The 21574-nt window shown below is 44.6% G+C and overlaps 1 protein-coding gene across 1 annotated transcript in view; it reads left to right on the forward strand.

The window, feature by feature from the left end:
• Positions 1-21574, forward strand: part of GFRAL (GDNF family receptor alpha like) — a 1079552-nt gene that overhangs the window by 340678 nt on the left and 717300 nt on the right. The window contains exon 4 of the mRNA XM_078647546.1: positions 19144-19539. Within this exon, the coding sequence (XP_078503672.1) occupies positions 19144-19539 (396 nt within the window). The remainder of the gene's footprint in view (positions 1-19143; positions 19540-21574) is intronic.

Below are 21574 nucleotides of genomic sequence, written 5' to 3' on the forward strand. Positions count from 1 at the left end.
GCATCAAGAGCAGCCGAAACTCAGCTGAATGGCAACTGAAACGGTAAATGGGCGCCCCACTACATTTCAGCATTGTAGGATGACCACACCAGTACAGCAACTTGCTAGACATCACCTCGGTGCCATCCGGATCTCGGCGCCCCACTGCAGATGAAGAGCCTCTCAACTATGAAACCACCACGGTGACATCCGGATCTTGGCGCGTTGTGCTGCCTTCGGCCTATTCGCACATCGGTCCGCTACTGACGCCATCTCACAGGCTAATGGGGTGACCCACGCCGAGTTTCAGCATTGTAGGATGACCACACCAACTTGCTAGACATCACCTCGGTGCCATCCGAATCTTGGCATCTCAACGCCTAGTGGTATCTTCCATACAGAAAATATTGTTACGCTGCCTTTGGCCCCATTCGCACATCAGTCCGCAACTTAGACATCACCTCGGTGCCATCCGGATCTTGGCATCTCAGCGCCTTGTGGTGTCAGTCAGAAAATATTGTTGCGCTGCCTTTGGCCCCATTCGCACATCAGTCCGCTACTGACACCATCTCACAGGCCAATAGGGCGCCCCACGCCGACTTTTGCCATTGTACGATGGCCACACCAGTGGCACAACTTGCTAGACATCACCTCGGTGCCATCCGAATCTTGGCATCTCAACGCCTAGTGGTATCTTCCATACAGAAAATCTTGTTACGCTACCTTTGGCCCCATTCTCACATCGGTCCGCAACTTAGACATCACCTCGGTGCCATCCGGATCTTGGCATCTCAGCGCCTTGTGGTGTCTTCTACTCCGAAAATATTGTAGAAAATATTGTTGCGCTGCCTTTGGCCCCATTCACACATCAGTCCGCTACTGACACCATCTCACAGGCCAACAGGGCGCCCCACGCCGACTTTTACCATTGTACGATGGCCACACCAGTGCCACAACTTGCTAGACACCACCTCGGTGCCATCCGGATCTTGGCATCTCAGCGCCTTGTGGTGTCTTCAAATCAGAAAATATTGTTGCGCTGCCTTTGGCCCCATTCGCACATCGGTCCGCTACTGACGCCATCTCACAGGCCAACGGGGCGCCCCACGCCGACTTTCAACATTGTAGGATGGCCACAGAAGTGCGACAACTTACTAGACACCACCTCGGTGCCATCCGGATCTTGGCGCGTTGTGCTGCCTTCGGCCTATTCGCACATCGGTCCGCTACTGACGCAAACTCACAGGCCAACGGGGCGCCCCACGCCGACTTTCAGCATTGTAGGATGGCCACACCAGTGCGGCAACTTGCTACACACCACCTCGGTGCCATCCGGATCTTGGAATCTCAGCGCCTAGTGGTGTCTTCTATTCCGAAAATATTGTTGCGCTGCCTTCGGCCCCATTCACACATCGATCCGCTACTGACACCATCTCACAGTCCAACGGGGCGCCCCACGCCGACTTTCAGCATTGTAGGATGGCCACACCAGTGCGGCAACTTACTAGACACCACCTCGGTGCCATCCGGATCTTGGCGCGTTGTGCTGCCTTCGGCCTATTCGCACATCGGTCCGCTACTGACGCAAACTCACAGGCCAACGGGGCGCCCCACGCCGACTTTCAGCATTGTTGGATGGCCACACCAGTGCGGCAACTTACTAGACACCACCTCGGTGCCATCCGGATCTTGGCGCGTTGTGCTGCCTTCGGCCTATTCGCACATCGGTCCGCTACTGACGCAAACTCACAGGCCAACGGGGCGCCCCACGCCGACTTTCAGCATTGTTGGATGGCCACACCAGTGCGGCAACTTACTAGACACCACCTCGGTGCCATCCGGATCTTGGCGCGTTGTGCTGCCTTCGGCCTATTCGCACATCGGTCCGCTACTGACGCAAACTCACAGGCCAACGGGGCGCCCCACGCCGACTTTCAGCATTGTAGGATGGCCACACCAGTGCTGCAACTTGCTGGACACCACCTCGGTGCCATCCGGATCTTGGCGCATTGTGTTGCCTTCGGCCTATTCGCACATCGGTCCGCTACTGACGCCGCCTCACGTGCCAACGGGGCGCCCCACGCCGACTTTCAGCATTGTAGGATGGCCACACCAGTGCTGCAACTTGCTGGACACCACCTCGGTGCCATCCGGATCTTGGCGCGTTGTGTTGCCTTCGGCCTATTCGCACATCGGTCCGCTACTGACGCCGCCTCACGTGCCAACGGGGCACCCCACGCCGACTTTCAGCATTGTAGGATGGCCACACCAGTGCTGCAACTTCCTGGACACCACCTCGGTGCCATCCGGATCTTGGCGCGTTGTGTTGCCTTTGGCCTATTCGCACATCGGTCCGCTACTGACGCCGCCTCACGTGCCAACGGGGCGCCCCACGCCGACTTTCAGCATTGTAGGATGGCCACACCAGTGCTGCAACTTGCTGGACACCACCTCGGTGCCATCCGGATCTTGGCGCGTTGTGTTGCCTTCGGCCTATTCGCACATCGGTCCGCTACTGACGCCGCCTCAGGTGCCAACGTATTTTCTCCGCATTTTACACCCTATGCCGCATAACAGGTCATGTGACTTGTTTATAAAACTTTTCATTGGTTCATTTTACTTTTGGTTTCCTAATGATGGAAGGCTTGATCATGTGACCTAAAAACAACACTTTTCATTGGATGAAAACTTTTTTTTTTCCCAAACGATGAAAGCCCCACCTTGTTTCTGGATGTTTCAGACTGAAGCTGGCGTCAGCATGAGAGCACCACCATCTCGTAGCTCAGTCGTGGTCATTCCGCGAGCAATCATGGCAGCCGCTCCCCACCAGAAGCCTGCAGGAGTCGGAGCCCCCAAAACTTTTGATGAATTCTCAAGGCGGAGGGGACGCTTTCGAGAATGGGGTCCAAGACCTAGCAGACAAGCGTCCGATTTCCAAGGTGTCCCAGGGCCATTTCAGTGGACCAGGCCCATAAAGGAAACAGCCTGCCGCCATTTTGAGAGTCCTGTGACAGCCGCCTATCGCTGCACCGCAAGAGTGGGCGCAACTCAGCTGAATTGCGGCTTTTGACACAGTGGACCAAAAACGGACGGAATGGCAACTGAAACGGTAAAGGGGCGCCCCACTACAACAGATGACACTCCACCTGGAGAGGCCCGTTCACCGCCTCCCCCGGGGCGCCCCGTGCCGTTATTCGGAGCAGCATTGTAGGATACCAAAACCAGTGCGGCAACTTACTGGACATCACCTTGGTGCCATCGTTCTGCTGCCTTGGAACTATTCGCGCAACAGTTTGCTACTGATGACCCACCCCCCGCGACGCCCCATGCCGTTATTTGCTGGGTGGCAACTTACTAGACATCACTTTAGTGTCATCTAGATTTCAGCGCGTTCTGCTGCCTTGGAACTATTCGCACAACAGTTTGCTACTGATGACCCACCCCCCGCGACGCCCCACGCCGGAAATCTGGACGTTGTGCTGCGTTGGGACTATTCGCACAGCCGACCGCTACTTCGTTGTTTTTCCCTAAAAATGTTTATATGTTATTACTATTTTTGTTTTCTTGTATATATTTATAAATTATTAAAGTTTTATAATCTTACTACTTTGTCGGAGTGCTATATATTTTTAATGTGACACATAATTGTAAAAACTTTGATGTACAAAGAGTCATCCCTGGAATCTTCCGCTTCAGGCTCGGTCCCCTCCCCAATCACAATACAGGATGGTTTTCAGATAATAGCAACGCTTCTGCTGTGACGGATCTCATCGAGTGTGGGCCTTGATCTACTATAACTCCTTTGAAGAGGGGTGATTCTTTACAGCTGTGGCCATAAACTACATCTGCAGGGCTAGCTGATACCCTAGGACCAGCCTGGACAATCGGACACAGAGGAAAAGGAGTGTCAGAGGGTGCGGTAGTGAATAGGGCGAAAGGGAGGTGTCGGGCGGGCACAGGGTGTGATTCTCAGGGAAGAGCAGCGCAGATGGGGGGAGGTTTATTACTCATGCATAAGACAGAGAGCGGGGGTGACCACTGCCTGGGGGAGATGCTTGCGAGGGTGGGGAGCCATGCTAAGGATCGACAGCGTGCACAGAGTGGGTCTGGTCAAGGTATCTAAAATGGCTGCCGTGCACGACAAAAGTGTGGCATTTGAAAAAAGACAAGATGGCGCAGACAATGTTTTTCAACACTTCCTGATTTCCTTCGAATCGAACGTTAACAGACGTTGGGGCATATTACCAAAGTTAAGCGATATTTATCCCTAACGATGCTTAGCAACGATTTTTTTACCGTCAGAAATTATCGCAGATAAACCTTGCTATTATCAAGGTTTATCGGAAATACGATAAAAAACGACCGCAATGCATTAATATCGCTGAAAACTCAGCGATATTCATGCATTACCGAGCTAATGCTCTTAGCCATGTTATCCACCTCCCATTGGATAACATGGCTAAGAACTGCTCAGGGCAGGTGGTAGCTTTTGGAGATATTCGCGCTTATCTCGAATATTTCCAAAAGTTGATAATAGGAGATAGCGATGTTAGCGACTGTTTCCAGTCGCTAACATCTTGGCATGCCCAATTTGCATGTCATTAGTGATAAATATCACTCACATGCAAAGTGGGGCCCAAGATGGTCGCTATATTCTACTAGCCGTCGCTAACTGGTGTTAGCAACAGCTAGGTAATACACATATAATTTTATCTCCGCGAAGCGGAGCGCTGTTACAGATATATATCTTGTTTCTGAACGTTAATTTCTCAAAATGCACTGAAGCACATATATTGAGACCTAGCAAAGGCACATCGGGCTACCAGTCCCTACAATTTTGCCAAGTTTCGTGCAAATCCATTCAGCTGTTCGATCCTACAGAGAGACAAGATGGCGGCCGCTACGGACTGTTTGGAATGTTTACAGACACCGGAGAGCCAATCAGCTTCGCTTCGCAAAGCTCCGTAACGCGAAAAGTACGCGAAGCGGTGCGCTGTTACAGATATATATCTTTTTTTGAACGTTAATTTCTCAAAATCCACTGGAGCACATATATTGAGATCTAGCAAAGGCACATCGGGCTACCAGTCCCTACAATTTTGCCAAGTTTCGTGCAAATCCATTCAGCTGTTCGATTATTATTATTTTTATTTTTTTTTGCCCCGCGGGGCCCTTTTAAAACCTCCACATCAAACCTAGGGGGTGAGCGACAATGTACTATGCCCCCTTATGGTCATTTGCCCCTTCGCTTTGGCCTCCTCTTGTCTCTCGATCCTACCGAGAGACAAGATGGCGGCCGCTACGGACTGTTTGGAATGTTGACAGACGCCGGAGAACCAATCAGCTTCGCTTCACAAAGCTCCGTTGCGCGTAAAGTACGCGTCCTGGGACGCTGCCAGGTCCGCTGTTACAGATATATATCTTTTTTTAAACGTTAATTTCTCAAAATCCACTGGAGCACATATATTGAGACCTACAAAAGGCACATCGGGCTACCAGTCCCTACAATTTTGCCAAGTTTCGTGCAAATCCATTCAGCCGTTCGGGCTAAAAGTGAGGCCAACCGCCCTATGGAAAACTCAATGTTAAAAACACGTTTTGGGACCCCCCTTTTTTCTCGGCCCCCCCTTGACGAACCCCCCCAAATTTTCAAGGGCTGCTCAGAAACAAAATGTGCCATTTTCCTGAAAATTTCAGCCAATTCCGTCCACAAACGCCAAAGTTATTAGACATAGAATTTTCAAAAAACCCATAGAGAAAAAATCCTAACTATATATACCTACTGGCGACCGCCAGTAGGTAATATATATATATATATATATATATATACACACACACATATATATAGATAGATAGATATAGATTTAGATATATGTCTATATATATATCTTCCTGAACATGTTCTTTTTGAAGAATCATGATGGCACTCCTGTGAATTCCACCAAAAGTTTATTGTGGAGATGAAGAAATCATCTATGCTTTTCGGCTTCCAGGCGCAGCCTTGATCACAATGACAAGTGCCATTTTACAATTCATTATGTATGTTTCTATCTACATAATCGAAACAATGGAAGGAAAAATATGCAACAACAACATACTCTGTGGCTGAATAAATTAGCAAAATGTTGTAACATGCAGGTGTTTTCCCTTTTACAATGCAATGTGGCTTATATTTTCAGGTATCTATCCTGCTTTCTTTTTAATTATTATATCTCTGCATAAACATATCATGAATAGTTCATTCTTCTAACTTCCTGAATGTTTTTCATGATAAAAAATGTACTTACAAACACTCTAAAACGCTTAACTTATGGGATAGTTCCCCTTTTAAAGCCCCACTGGATTAATGAAAAAGCATGTTTTTTTAACCTAATTTTTTGACCAGTGTCTCTTACAGTGTAGATAATAATCATAGGATTTAAAATTGGAAAAGCATTATAAAAAAAACAAAGTGCAATTTTCTAAAGTGTCATTTTTGTAAAGTCCATTGTGCTACCAAACATTATTTGCCCTCTAATTTGATTTTAAACATAAAATATTACCCTTGCTGCTCTGTCTGAGGAGTGTTGTTTATGGGACTTTTTTTCAATACAGGCAAGTATACAATTCCTTATTAATGTTAAAACGATTTGGATCGTTACTATATAATTCCAAGATGAAGAATGATGTATGTTTCTTCAGCTTCTTTTCTTTATTTCCTCCTCTTTTTTCTTTGGTATTTGAGCAAGTATGCTTCAATGATGTGGGATTACTCTGATGGTAGTTTTCAAAGTGTCTGGCTATTGAATAGCTATGATTATTGTTCACTATCACTCTTTTATGTTGCTAAATAATTTTGTGTGCAGGTAGCGTGGAACTCCATTCATATAGCTTTTCACAGGGGCATTTCAAAATATACACCACAAAATTTGAACTACATGTCACATTCCCACCATATTTTGATAGTCTTGTTAAAAGCTGTTGTTAGAGTAATGTTCTCTCCATTTCTACAGGCTTTAAATTTTGAACATTTTCTAAAACGTTCCCTTGGCCTAAGCCATGTCGTGTTGGGAATTCCTGCTGGAAATTCAATTTTAAGAAGATACTCTTTTAAAATGTTCGATTTGTTTTTAACCGAGCCATAATCGGATCTTCCTTAACTAGATTCCAGTGTTTCCACAAAATCTGTAGAACTTTTGTATGCTCTATATTGTATCTAGTAATGAATAGTTGTATATATTCTTTCCTAGATTGTTCCCTTTTTCTTGCTGTCTTTGAAGGGTTAAAAAAGCAATCTACCTGTTTAATCCCCTTGCTTTCCTCAAGACTGTTTTTAGTATAGACTGAGAATATCCTCTCTGTATAAAGCATTCCCTCGTCTCTTGTTCTATATTATCAGATTCCTCCACTGTACTATATGCTCTTCTTGCTCTATACAATTCTCCAAATACTATACTTTTTATTAGAGGGGTAGTATGTGAACTACTGGTGTTAAGAATGGTATTCTTGCCGTCGATTTTCTAAATACTGTGGTTTATAGTTTCTCCACACCTACTGAAACTCTTGAGTCTAAAGATTCTATGGAAGGCTTACTTTTCTGACTCATACATTTTAAATTAAGATCATTAGTGTTTAACTCTGGAAAGAAAAGGTCCACTTGTGTTTCTGTACCCTGCCACAGTACAAAAACATCATCAATAAATCTCAGCCACATCGTGACATTCTCTATCCAATATTCCATTTTTGGCTCAACGAGCACCTGCACCTCCCGCCGACCTAGTTTTAAATTTGCATAAGGCTGGGCAAAGGCGGTGACATGGCCTTTCCCTATTCTTGCTAGAACAATTCATCTCCAAATAAAAATATGTTTCTTATTAAACACAAATGCATCATCTCCAACAACATTGTATTGTCCTTTGCATCTAATGGGTCTCATAAGTAAAAAATGTTGAGTTACCCTCAACCCGTTCTGATGTCTTATACATGTGTAAAAAATCGAAACATCCAAAGTCATCAAAACCAAATTAACCACTGTGCTTAACATCATAAATATGCCTTAAAAAATCTGCAGAATTTTTTATATATGACGGGAGAGTGGTAGCACCTGGATTTAAAAAAATAATCAATATACTTGAAAACATTTTCAAATCTACTATTCTAGGCAGATATTATAGGTCTAGTGGTGGCCTTTTTAAATCCTTGTGACTTTTCAGAATCATGTAGAAAACTGGTAATACTGTATTCTCTTGTTTTAATTTTTTTTTTAATTCCATCTTAAAAGGTCTTGATTTGTCTATTTACTCACTCTCCTTGTAACATTTTCGTTGACTTCTTCATACTCATCCATTGTTATACGCTTATAACATTCCATATTATTCAGCTGGGTCACTGCTTCCATATTGTATAGCTGCTTGTCCCATAATACAATGTTCCCCCCTTTATTCGAGGGCTCCACCACTACTTCAGGCAAGTTCTTGATTTTATTGATTGTATCAAATAGCCCTTTCTCTCTCAAATCTAATGTTTTTTTCTCGGTTAATTGATGTCCGGTATAGATGTCTCAAATCTCATCACATTATCTGCGAAAATGTTCAGATTATCCTTTATCATTTGGGGAATATATCTCGATTTAGGTCGAAATGAGGTAATGCCTCCTGTTGCCAAATTCAAATTTTCTCGCTCCAAATTTTCAATATCAAGTAATCCTTGCGAATCTTGTGTTATTTCATACATTTATGAAACAACTCAAGATTCTCAAGGATTACTTGATATTGAAAATTTGGAGCGAGAAAATTTGAATTTGGCAATATCTATGTATATATACAGAGAAAAACGTGTATAGAGCTCCAGTGATCACAGAGTGAGGAAATATAATGTGCTGTACAACAGTATTTAAATTATCTGAACGATAGTGCTTTTTTGTTTGTTTGAGTCCCAGAGTTCCCAGTACCACAACAATTCAAGACAAATCAAATCCTCTTGTTCTAGTCATCAACGGCATTCAAACCAGTAATGAATGAAGGGTCATCATATGGACAAAACACAAATGTTGAAGCTGCATCAGCAATAGTTTTAGCAAAGTTGCTGAGACGGTAAATGCAAAAAAGGCCTAAAAATATCATGCAGATTCAAATGAAGAAATCCTCTGTATTGAAAGTGGCCTGCAGCACAGTTTCAGCATTCAGAATGAGAATGATCAAATCCCATCTCCAATAATAACACCTGGACACCGACTCATACAGTATCAAAGATTGTCTGTCCTGAGGTCCCAAATATTCTTTAGATGGCACTTTCCACAATTGTAGCTGGCTACGGTAGTAAGGCACTTAGACATTCATGTTAATTCTACATTGTCTCCACACACCCTGGTGGAGAAGGTAGCTTAAATCTATTTTTGCCAGAGCTGAGAATGTTCTTAAATGTATCTGTATACTTATTTTCAGTTCCCAAGCATCAGATTCCGATCCAGTGTAAACTGGATGGAGTCAGCTAATTTGATTTGTCTGCCACAGAGAAGATTTTGTAATTGTATTCAATTAGTGCAGAACTGTGCAGCTCGTCTATTCAAATTGTTTGAGAAAGCAACATACCTCCCCTTTGTGAGATAAGTGTTCTGATTGCCTATTCACAGGTATGTCTGCATATCCCTGTCAATCTTACATAATACTCTATGGGCCAGATGTAGGAGCCTAAATACCGGTCGGTAACGGCCGATTTCGGCCGTTACCGACCGGTATTTAAGAATTGTCATGTAGGGGCATTTATTTTACAGATTCGGTAAATTTACCGAATCGGTAAATTTACCTAATCTGTAAAATACCGAATCGGTAATTTTACCGATTCGGTAAATCCAAATGTAGGTGGGACTCTTCAAAGTCCCAAAGGCCATACAGATTCGGTATTTTATCACCCAATTCAATTGGGTGGTAAAATACCGAATCCAGGTGTGCATGCACATGTGTGCATGCACACCTATGCCATGTGACAGACAGACATGCCCTTAGGGCATGTCTGTGTGCCACATGGCACACATGCCTGTATTTGGGGTGCTAGAGGGTGTCAAAGTGACACCCCCTGCACCCTGGCAGGAATCGGTATTTACCGATTCGGTAATTACCGAATCGGTATTTCCAATTGATTCCTATGGGCTTCACAGCCCATAGGAATTAATAGGAAATACCGATTCGGTATTTACCGAATCGGTAAATACCGAATATTAAAGATTCGGTATTTCAATTTCTAGAAATACCTACATCTCCCCCCTTCATATTTACCGATTCATAAATACCGAATCAGTACCATTCGATATTTATGAATCGGTAAATACGAATTACCTACATCTAGCCCTATATCTGAATACTCCAGAGCTTTCTGGGGGCCACTTTAGTGTTGTACATTCTTAATTGTTTACTATTCTTTTCAAACCAATATTTCTTATTGCTAATGAAAGTTAAACAAAGTGATCTTTGGCGATATGTATTTCTGTAGCCTCAACTAAATTATGAAACTTCATTCCCCTTAGTCCTTGCAGTTGAGCCTACTTTCAGGTATTTCACAAGAAGGCAGAAAATCTGCTTTTAAATTAATGTTTTTTTCTAGCAGTTTTCCTTTTCCTTTTATATGTGTCAGTTATTTAGCTGTAGTTGAAATTTAGCACCAAGAGACTCTGTGAACTTGTTCTCTTAAAAGCAATGATATAATGTAACATCAGCCTTCCATCTTTACGATGTGGGAAAACGTGAGACTGCTTTTTATGGTTTAAATCGTTTTATTGATTTTAAGGATGCACAGATTAACAATAGCCACCACCTACATCCAATGGCAGGGGGGGAACAATAAAGAAAATTGAGCATCATAAAGAGGATAAGGAAAATTGGAATATTGAAGAAGAAAGGTCAAGGATTACGGTTCCTGGAGGTGTTCCCGGTCTCATTGTAGAGGGTGATTGACCACAGGGGGATATTCAGTCTTCCGGAGATTGATCTTCCGGGTAAGGGTTTGCGGTAGGGAAGCAGAGTACTCCGAGGTATATCGGACAGGTAAATTCCCTGAATTCTGAGGAAAGGAAATTGACGGTGGTGCCCCATGTTTTATAGAATCTGGCTAAGGCGTGAGATAGGCCTGCCGTGATCTTCTCCATGCCCATTATCTCCCAAACCTTCTATAGCCAATCCAGTTTATTTGGGACCTCTTCCGTTCTCCATTGGGACAACAGTACCTGCTTAGTAGTGCCTAATGTTAGAGTGATTGCCCTTCCTCAGCAGGATTTCGAGGATAAGTAAGAGGGTTGGGGAGTCCAAACAAAGTGTAGCTGAATGGTGTTGATGTCCTGCATAATTGTGTCCCTGAAGGCCTGTATTTTCGGCCACTGCCAAGAATATATGTGAGTGCACCAGGTTGTCCCCATGTACGCCAGCAGAGATCATTCACACCAGGTTTCCATCTCGTGATTCTAACCAGGGTATAGTGCCAGTAGTGTGCTATTTTTTAAAATATTTATTTTCCTGCATTTAAGATACCTGCTCCCTTCCATTGCTGGGGGGAAGTCCGGGTTACCAATGAAAGGGGTCGGGGGCAACATGGAGGTTGAGTGTCGTGAGGTTCCTGTACCCTGTCCCACACCCCAAGAGTAGCCCTCAACATCAGCAAAACATAGACTTCCTCAGGCCAATGTCACTTAGGGAGCCGGGGTACCTTCCAGATGTGCATGCCTGTGATTTTGCTATCAATATAGCACCAATGTTTTTCTGACTCTAGTATCTACCATTCTATCATATAACGCAATTGCTCTACTTGTATCTCTCTAAGTGTGGCACCCCAAGGCCCCAATCAGCATGCCTCAAGTATTGATGTCGTGCCATGGAGGCTCTCTTTCCTTCCCATATAAAGCCTCCGCTAAGTTGCTGTATTTGAGCTACCAATCGAGGTGGGGGTACAGTGGGAGTGTCTGCATTACATACAAGATGCAGGGCAGAAGGGTATTATTGCTGGCCGCCAGCCGACCAAGCCATGGCATTGCTTGTTTCTTCCAAGTGAGCAGCTCCTTACGGGTCTCAGCTGAAAGCATCAAATAATTCACCTGAACTGTCTTTTCAATCATGGGGAATATCTGCAACCCCAGACAAGGGATGCCCCCATGGTCCCACACGAATGGCAATCATTTCTCCAGTTGTTGCTGCTCAGCCCTGGGAAGAGTCAGACTGGGAGCCAGTGTTTTCTGGATATTGATTTTGAATCCTGAGACCTTGCTAAATATTTAAATTTCTTTTAAAAGGCAGCAAAAGTGATGGCTGTGTTACTGAAGAGCACCACATCATCTGCATATTGGGACATTTCTCTGTCCCCCGTTCGAATCCGGCGACATGGGGGAGTTTCGGACTCTTTTGGCACATGGCTCCATATAGAGCGCAAAGAGTAGAGGTGAGAGCGGGCACCCTTGACGAGTACTTCTCTCAATCACAACAGGTCGAGATGATATACCATTCACCCTAAAGTGCGCTTCAGGGCCGTTGTATATACAATTCACCCATTGCAGAAAGTGTTCACCCACACCAAATCTACAGAGAACTTGTCTCAGATATGGCCAGTGTACCCAGTCAAATGCCTTCTCAGCATCGATTGACAAAAGCAGTATGGGCTGCTGAGTAAGTTGGGTTTTATCTAATAGGTGGCAGAGTCATCTGGTCCTGTTGTTACAATTGGGTTCCGGAATAAAGCCAGACTGACCTTGATCTACTAGGCCTTGCATGTATGGAGCGAGGCGGGCTGCCAAGATGCTAGTGAAGATCTTTAAATCAACATTTAGTAAAGATATACTGCAATAGGAAGCGCATTCTAGTGGATTCTTTCTGGGTTTTAGATAACTACCACCTCAGCCATAGAAATTGTGGGGGTTAAGGATCCTGTTTCACTAAATGTGTTGAAGAGGCACACAAGAAGTGGGGTACGAGCAGGAGCAAAGACCTTGTAAAAGTCTACTGCAAAACTGTCCCCCAAGGAGCTTTTTCTGAAGTGAGTCCCCGAATAGCCCATATAACCTCTTCTGGTTGAATATCCACGTCCAATATATCTGCGTCTGGGGGGTACCCTGCGGACGTAATCCTTCACCCCAGCCAAGACTAAGTGCTCCGTCTTGTATAGAGTAGTGAAGAAAGTTTTGAATTCAGCTGCATTAGCAGCGTTATTTTGGAGGATCTCTCCATGAAAGTTTTTTATCCCTGCGATGCAACGTGAATTTGCCTGGGATCTCAGTAGGTGTGATAGGAGTTTCCCAGCTTTGTTACCCCCTCATAGCAGGTGCACATGAGAGCTTATTCTGCTCAGTCGCAGTCCAAAGCCCTCTGCTGCTTAAGTGCTGGGTTAAGTTGTCTTCTTCTCTAAACCGCGCCTGTGTGGTGGGGAACCCTTCCATTAACCTGACCTGCATCTTGAGCTGCTCCCGTTTGTTCCCTCCTGTCTTTATTCAGTCCTGCCTCAATGGCCAAAAACTGACCTCCCCTTACAGCCTTTAGTGCGTCCCACACCAGGGAGATTACGACTGAGCCGTCATAGTTAGTTGCCAAATGAGATTGTATAGATGCTCGTATGTCAGTGACGTTGGGTTTGTATGTGAGTAGCTTATGATTTAGTCTCCACGATCTCTGGTGGAGGGATCCTCCTGGCAGGAGTAGCACCAGAGATATTGGTGAGTGATCCGACAGAGCAGTTGTCCCTATTGTATTGTCAAGCCTACCTCCCTCAGCCTCTGGAGCATAGGGTCCAAGAGTGACCCTGAGTGTCCTCCCCTCAGCACTGACCTGTCTATTTGTGAGTTTGGCTCTATGTTAAAATCCCCTCCCCCCCAAAATAGCAAATCCTAATCTTGGGAATCGAGAATGGCACTTAGCGTGTCCGTGAGGGTTCCCAGTGAAATTTGCATCGCCAACATCCTGCCCTATATTTCTGCATGTACCCTCAGCACTGTACATAGGAACTGTGTAGCTAAAAGGATGGTCACCCCTGCCTTTTTCCCAACTGCCGAGGAGAAGTATTGTCTATCATACCATTTGAATCGGAGGCGTTTCCAGTTGGCGCACATCAAATGAGTCTCCTCCAGTAAGCAACTATTACATTTGACATTGCCAAGCATCGTAAAGAATGTGCGTAGTTTATTAGGTGTAATGAGACCTCGGACGTTAAAGCTCATAATTAGGACCTTAAATGTTGACATATGGGTGGTTATGGGGAAGCAAGATGTGGCTCACATGGGGTCCTGTGCGGGTCAGAGTCACCACCCCCTAACCCACGACAATTCAGAACCCAATGTGTTGTCATGTTACAGCAACATAGGCCTTCTTTCCCCTCCACCTCAGACTTCGCCCGAGAGAGAGCAACCGTGACCTGGGTATCAATGCCCCCCTTGGTGCCCAAAGATGTGTGTAATGCATGGTTTAGTAACCCGTGAGTTTGAGCATTGATTCGCTTAGGATAGAGGTAACCCCCCTACCACCGTTCCCAGACTCCCTCTGTCGGTGTTTTAGAATCCCCTGTGGTTCTACGTGCCCTCAGACCACTTGATAGATAGCCTTCCCCACCTCTGGTAAAGATAGTCACAGGCACTAATAATTGGAAAGAGAAGCATGAGAGAAAGAAGATAAGTAATAAAAAAGGCACAGTTTCTTCTTTCCGGGACTCATCAGCCAGTTCCTACGACCCGTGGCTAGAGGGCAACTGCAGCATGTGCAATCAGATATTCAGAGTCTCTCCGGACCAGTCTTGGTTCTGTATCTGTCAGAGCAATGCCTCCCTATCTTTCTGGCGCTCCGTCGTGGAAGGTTTAGAGTGTTTCTCTTGTCTGAATTCTCCTCTTCGGCCAGGCTGTGATGACCCACAGGTTGATGTATCTTCTTTTGGTGACCCAGAAGTTCCCTCTTCATCCAAATCAAGACCTAACACCTCCTGCGATTCCTTTAGGGACTAAAATATCTGTAGTTTCTTGTTCCAAATGAAGGAAAGTCTGAATGGGTGAACCCAGCGATATCGGATTCCCCTTATTGCATAGGTGAGCTGTGGCCGGCTTCAGGACCTTGCGTCTTTGGAGGGTAGGTGGCAATACATCCTGGTAGATTTCAACCTGTAGACCCTCAAAGGCAATAGTTGCTTTTCCCTAGTTGCGGTCATGATGATCTCCTTCTGCTGATATGAGTGGACGCAGGTGAGAATATCTTGTTGCTGGCCAGGACTAGTGGCCAGTCTTCCTGTGTGATGCGTGCAGTCCAAGATGATGTCTTTGTCTCCAAGTCCTGTTGCAGCAAACCGGAAAAAACAAACTACCCAGTCCTCCAGCTTTACCTCATCTGCCTGCAGAGGAATACCTTCAATGCGGATGTTGGACTGCCTGGAGCGATTTTCAAGATTCCCCAGGCAGAGGTAAAGTTCCTCATTTCGGTCTCTAAGCTCCAGCAATTCCTGGGCCTGTTCAGTGATTTCTTCTCTGCAGTCACCAAGCCTTTTTAGTGAATCGACTCAATCTCCGATTCCCTGGATCTGAACTCTGATTTGCTTGATATCAGAGGCAAAGTCCTGTCTCAGGCCTGCAAAGTCTTCCCTGAGCTTTCCAAACAGCTGCTCCAAGAATCAGCGGGTAATCGGTTCCTCCAATTGTTTCCCGGGGGTTCCATGCCTCTTTCTTGGAATTGGGCCACTTGCTGCTCAGGGCTGCGTCCCACTGTCCTTTTAGTGCCAGGCTTCTGAAGAAGATCTTTGATTGTGGGCTCTTGCCTGGAGTGTGGTCATCTCTACGAGGGTGCCTCCACTAGGCTCCAAGGGTCTCACGCACTCAGTGAGTCCTGTTCTATGCTCTCGGGTTGGTGGGGAGACTCCGCAGAGTCCTCCGTTTCATTTCTCTGTGCGAGCTCTCCGCCAAAGTTCCCCTTCTCATCTGGTCAATGTTGTGCGCAACAGGGGGCGCGTAGTCCCTGTAGCCTCAGATCAGTATTTTCTCTGTATCAGTATATTTCCTGTAGCTCACTTACAGAGCTTGCCAAGGGATTAAGCCTCAATCCCCGGGCCCAGCCTCCAGTCACTTCCAAGATGGGTCGATTTCTGTTTTGGGCTGTTTTGGACCCCCAGCACTCCTTTGGATCTCTGTACGCCAATGGGCGTATTTATGCCTCACTTTGGGAGAGTTTGGACTTAGTTCTCAGTCCCTTTGAAGATCAATCATCAGTCAACAGCCAGGGACTTTCATCGGGGGGGCGGGGAAAGTTTCATTGCAAACTCTCTTTTAGAGGACTTTGCTGCTTCCCAGCGTAGCTACAAGTCCCTTACAGTGGGTCAGATCACTGGGCGATTCCGGTCGCTTCTGCTGTGGCCGATTACTCAGGAGTTGCCCAGAGCACCCCGGCACTATCTTCTCTTTCCCTCAGCACTTGAGGTGCAGCCTGCCTGTCCGCCCCCAGCCCAGTCTGTGCGTGGCAGCCCGACTAACCCTGCAGCCCTCTCCTTAGCAGGGCCGCTCGTGGGATGCTTCTCGTCCGGCGACTTCGACTTACAGCTAAGGCACCTCTGCTATATGCTGCACGGGCCTACAAATTTTCGAGCGAGCTGCAGCTCACCACAGCATCTCCTCATCGCGGCTCATCATCTAGGATGCACTCCTCGTATCTCCCCTGGCTAGGCCTCAGCCACTCTGGCCACTTGTTGCGTGGCTAGGTCCAGTCGCCGCCATGCCCGACCTCCTGTAACATATAGTGTCTTTGTCCCTGTGCGTGGTGTTCCACCTCGCCCACAGCAGCTGCAATCACCATCGCAGGCAGAGATCCAAAGACCGGCCTCCTCGCTTTTCACTGGCGTTTCATCCGGGTCGGCTCCACAGGGCGCCTCCGTCGCGGATCACAAAGTCCCTTAGATCGCGCTATGTTTCTGCCGCCTGCCCTGCAGGTCACAGGATTCTCTCTGCCATGTTTGGGGTCCCAGAATAGCTTGATGATGCTATTTGTCGCCTTGACAAGCGGAGCTACGGAGAAATGCTGCTACTCCACTGCCATCTTGGCCACGCCCAGTGACTGCTTTTTAAAGAGATAGCAAAACTGTGCTATGGAGTGATATATTAAAACAAGTTGTAAATGAAATGTCAAAAGAAAGTAATACTTGATGATACACACAGACTTGTCACTCAGAACACCTTACTGAATTATGAGGCTCCTCTGTTTAAAAGGTACAGGAAGGATTTCAGTAACGGGGCAATGGGGACTTTGGGGTGTGTTAAGCATAGACTCACAACTCCAGGCATATGCAGTGATGTTTGGATGGTATGGCAGGATGTAAGGTATGGAATGTCAGTCATGTAGGTATTGCTTAATGCTTTGTATGGGGCTGTAGTTTAAATACATTTTATGTATTTTTTAACAATACATTATTTTTAAAAAATATTTTTGCTTTTTATTTTGTGATTGGGTGATGTCCATCCCTGTGGAGACAACCGCCACAAACTTATGGAAAGAAACTTAGTATACCTTTACTCTTGCAAATTTAGCTGAAGGAGTTTCCACCTCCTCATTTTAGATGTGTAGACTTTTAACTCTGCAGCTAGGTGTAAATATTTACTTTGAAATGGTGAATAGCAAAAAACGTGCAGAGTTACACCAAGTTCTAGGAGTAAATCTACATGTGGGCAAATTTACACTTGCAAACTTATTTTTGTGAATCAAGTCAACTATTTTATGTTGGTGTTATTGCTAATCTATCCTTGCAGTAAGTATACACTCTTTTAAATTATAAGCATGTAATTCCACCAATCGTGAATATCAAAATTATGTTGGAATTCGCACCCAACTCATTTGCATAACCAGTGGTGGAACTGAAAAAAGAAATGCAAAGAAAAGTTACGTTCGCTTTGCATTCCCAGTATATGGGTTACAAGAAAAAACCTTTTAATGAAATTTCAAACACTAAATTATGATAGTATGACAATTTGTAATGAAAATGTTGTTCCCAGCTTGGAGAGTTTTCGATGTCAAAAGAAAATGTTATTCTCTTCTCAGAGCAAAAGTCTAAAATTGTGGTCAATGCCATTTACTTTGCTATCACATTTGCTAAATAAATAGTGACTTTTGGTTCTAAAAGGCTGCTAGTGCTGTTTAATTCTTGTTATACTCTTAATTCTATATAATTGTAAATAACCTGACAATTAAAAAGTAATATTGGCTTGTATATAGAAAACGCTCTGGGCCTGATTACAACACACCGACTCCCAGACATTGTTCGGTCGCATACTCACATTTTTCAAGTGGAGCACGTGTTATGGCTGTAAACCGGCTGTAACAAAAGCTATTATTGAGAAATCAAAGGTGTTGTTAATCCCTGCACCCTATGGCAAGCACCTCACAACACACACCTCACACCTAGGTGACCCCTCAGCCCCCACCTGGAGGCTGCAGGAACAAGGGTGCCCTACTGGGGGCCTCTATACACACTTTCCGACATGGTTTCCATTTCGGACAGGCATGCAAACCATGTAAGAGACCATGCATCAAAATCCCATCAGCAGAAAGGCCCGCCCTTTAGGGGATATGTGCCGGCTCTGATGGCTTCCATCATAATGTGGTGTTCGGAAAGTAAACCTAGCGATCCATTACGATGCGGCCAGGAAGCCTCCGACCATCAGTCAGAGCCTTTACGGGCCACACCATAATGTGCCCCTCTATGTTTGAAAGGGGTGTGTTGTTGCTGATCAATAAAACCCAGTGTAACATTTGGTGCTCCTTTGGGAGGTGGGTTCGAAAAGCACATGAGAATTTGCGCATTTATCTACTGATTTATGAAATGCATTAATATTGCACTTACCAAGCCACAAGGACACCTTTGCTCTTTACAGGTAACAGTAAGAAAAGTTAACATTAATGCCTACTCTTGGAAAAGGAGTATAGAAGAAAATAGAGCATGACACAAACTAGTTTAGGGAATATGAGCATTGTCAGCTTTTTGAAAATGCAGTGCGAAACTTCTCTCCCTCATTGGATGATTAGGTAAGATTAAGGGCTGTGATGTGTCCATCCAAGTGAGTCATTAGAGGATTCAGTCCCTTTCTCTGTAAACATGAAAAATAAGTATTTATAAAAAAAAATGTCATGACTTTTGCATTTCATACTACAAATGTTTTTCTATCCACTTATTGACAAGTCAATCTAAAACTTAATGTTGCAGGGCAGTTGAAATCTCCATCCATCTCAGATATACAACCGGGTCTAATTGCAAGTGAAATTATAAATGAAGAAACACTTAGCAATGAAATGGAAAATGACTGCAGCCAAGCAAAACGCATCTGCCAAGAATCCAGCCGCTGTTTTACAATGTATGAGAACTTCCAGAGAACATGCAGAACAGAAAGGGAACACTGTGATCAAACGTATTGTTTGACAATATGGGATGAGCTAAAAAAAACAACACTGGGTACCTGCAAGTGCCAGAAACCTATCACAGACAAATGCATGCACGTTTTCAAAAGCATTCATAATAACACCTGCTTGAAAAACACACAGCAACATTACAATTTTGAAAGTAATGAAGACAACGGGAACAGTAACACTGACACACATGCAAGTAAGTATAAATCCGATGATTACATTTAAAAGTTTACCAAACTTTTCATGTTTTCGTTCACTTCCATATCCAAAATGTGTTTTAATGATACCCTTGTGTTTTACATATGCCATTTCAACAAGCATTAGCCACAATTCACGAAGCAATGTGTGGAACAATTGACATAAAGAACGCTAAGGGCTTCATTTAAGAGTTAACTTCAGTTACTGAAGATTACAATGTCCTCTTTATTTCATTTACTTACGAGGGAGCTTGTATGTATTAATCAAGAATGTGCATTTTTAACAGTGTGATTTGAAAGAAATGTATACTTGAATTCAATCGCCTACACTGACATGGAGCTATTGCCTTCTAATCGATTTTTTATGACCTGTCAACATGCATTTTCCTGACTTATGATAACTAAGCCTCAGCTAGGCCTCAACGCCATCTTTTCCAAAATGAAGCTGACATTCACTGTTTATTATTTATATTGCACATAGTCAATCAAGTCATGTTTGTTTCTTTCTGAATGAGTGCTCTGGAATAAGCCTCTCTAGGATGGGCTCCCTAATGTAACAATTTTACAAGGATATTCTGCTTACATTACTTCACAATAGTTTAGTGTTATTCATGTAACTAGTTTGTTCTGACACCTCCAGATGATATTTCAATTAAAACTCATGTAATGGGTTGTGCTTAGGTAGGAGGGTATTATGACGATTTCAAATTCTGTGCTCTGATTTGTTGAAATTGTATTTCTTTTCTCACAGCACAATGATTCTGTGCTTTCTGTGCTGTTCTAAGGGGACATTTCGAATACAACCTTACATTTTAGGGTGAACCAGACACCTTAAGTATGCTACAAGAAATGTTGTCTTATTTCTTACTGATTTTACTGCATGCTTGAGGCTTAGTGCCTTATTACGAGTTTTGCAGTCCTCCTGCAGCGGCTGTGTTAGGGTCATAGGAGAGCCTTAACAACAGACCACCGCTGTTACAGCACCTCCTGCACATTCCTGCATGGTGTGGCATGCACCATGTCATGAATGCCACACAGTGCAGGAATGGGGGTGCAATTCCAGGGTGAGGGGCACAAAATGTGCACCCAATATGCACCCCAGGTCCAAAAGCGGCAGGGGTTGCATCTCTACCAACCTTTTCATGGCGGGCCCACTGTCATAAAATAGGCAATGGAAATGCAACTTGGAATATGCTTGGCTGTGCCACAGCAGCACCAGCAGCATGTTCCTGCCCCTTACCGCTGCACCATAGCTGCAGAATTTTAGATCCGGCAGAGGAGGGAGTCCTGTGGTGGTCTGACTGCCACACTCGAAATGCGGTGGGTGGGGTTGCAGTGGTGGCATGGTCAGATCACCACCGCGAGTCCTAGGACCTTAATACCGAAATAAACCCCTTAGTCTATTTTGGATTTTGACTATTATTCTGTATGGCCCTATTACTAAGAACCTTTGTGGCAATGACTTTTGTATTTGAGTTTTCGATTTTTAAAGATCATTAAACCAAAAAAGCATCAAAGCTCTAGCAGCGGTTAGAAAGCCAGCTAGGGAAAGACAGCAATAGAATTCTTAAGCTAGGGAAAATAACCAGGTTTTGAGTTGCTTTTGAAATACAGAGTAAAAATTCAGACTCACAATATGTGTTGGTAACTTACTCCATGGAGTTACTGCAGCCACAGGGAACGCGCAAATGCCCCGTGGTGCCTTGGAATGCTCACCCTCTTCCGCGCATATATCTAAACTGTCTGCTTAAAAATACCAGTTAAAAGCTGTTATCAAGTACCAAGAGCCCTGCTGATGGAAAGCCTTTAAAACCAAACACAATGCTTTAAAGGTTACATGTGAGAAAGCTTTCTCACATGTAACCGATGCAGTGACGGCAATCCCTCCCTAACAGAAAGATGTTTGGGGACATTCAAGATCACCCATGCACCCACATTTTGGATGATTTGAAGTTTGTTTATGAGGTATTGTTTGGCATTTAAACATAAAGTGTTACAGTAATCAAGGCGAGATGTAATACGGGCTATGACTAA

Source organism: Lissotriton helveticus, chromosome 6 (genome assembly GCF_964261635.1).
Source record: "Lissotriton helveticus chromosome 6, aLisHel1.1, whole genome shotgun sequence".
Taxonomy (NCBI): domain Eukaryota; kingdom Metazoa; phylum Chordata; class Amphibia; order Caudata; family Salamandridae; genus Lissotriton; species Lissotriton helveticus.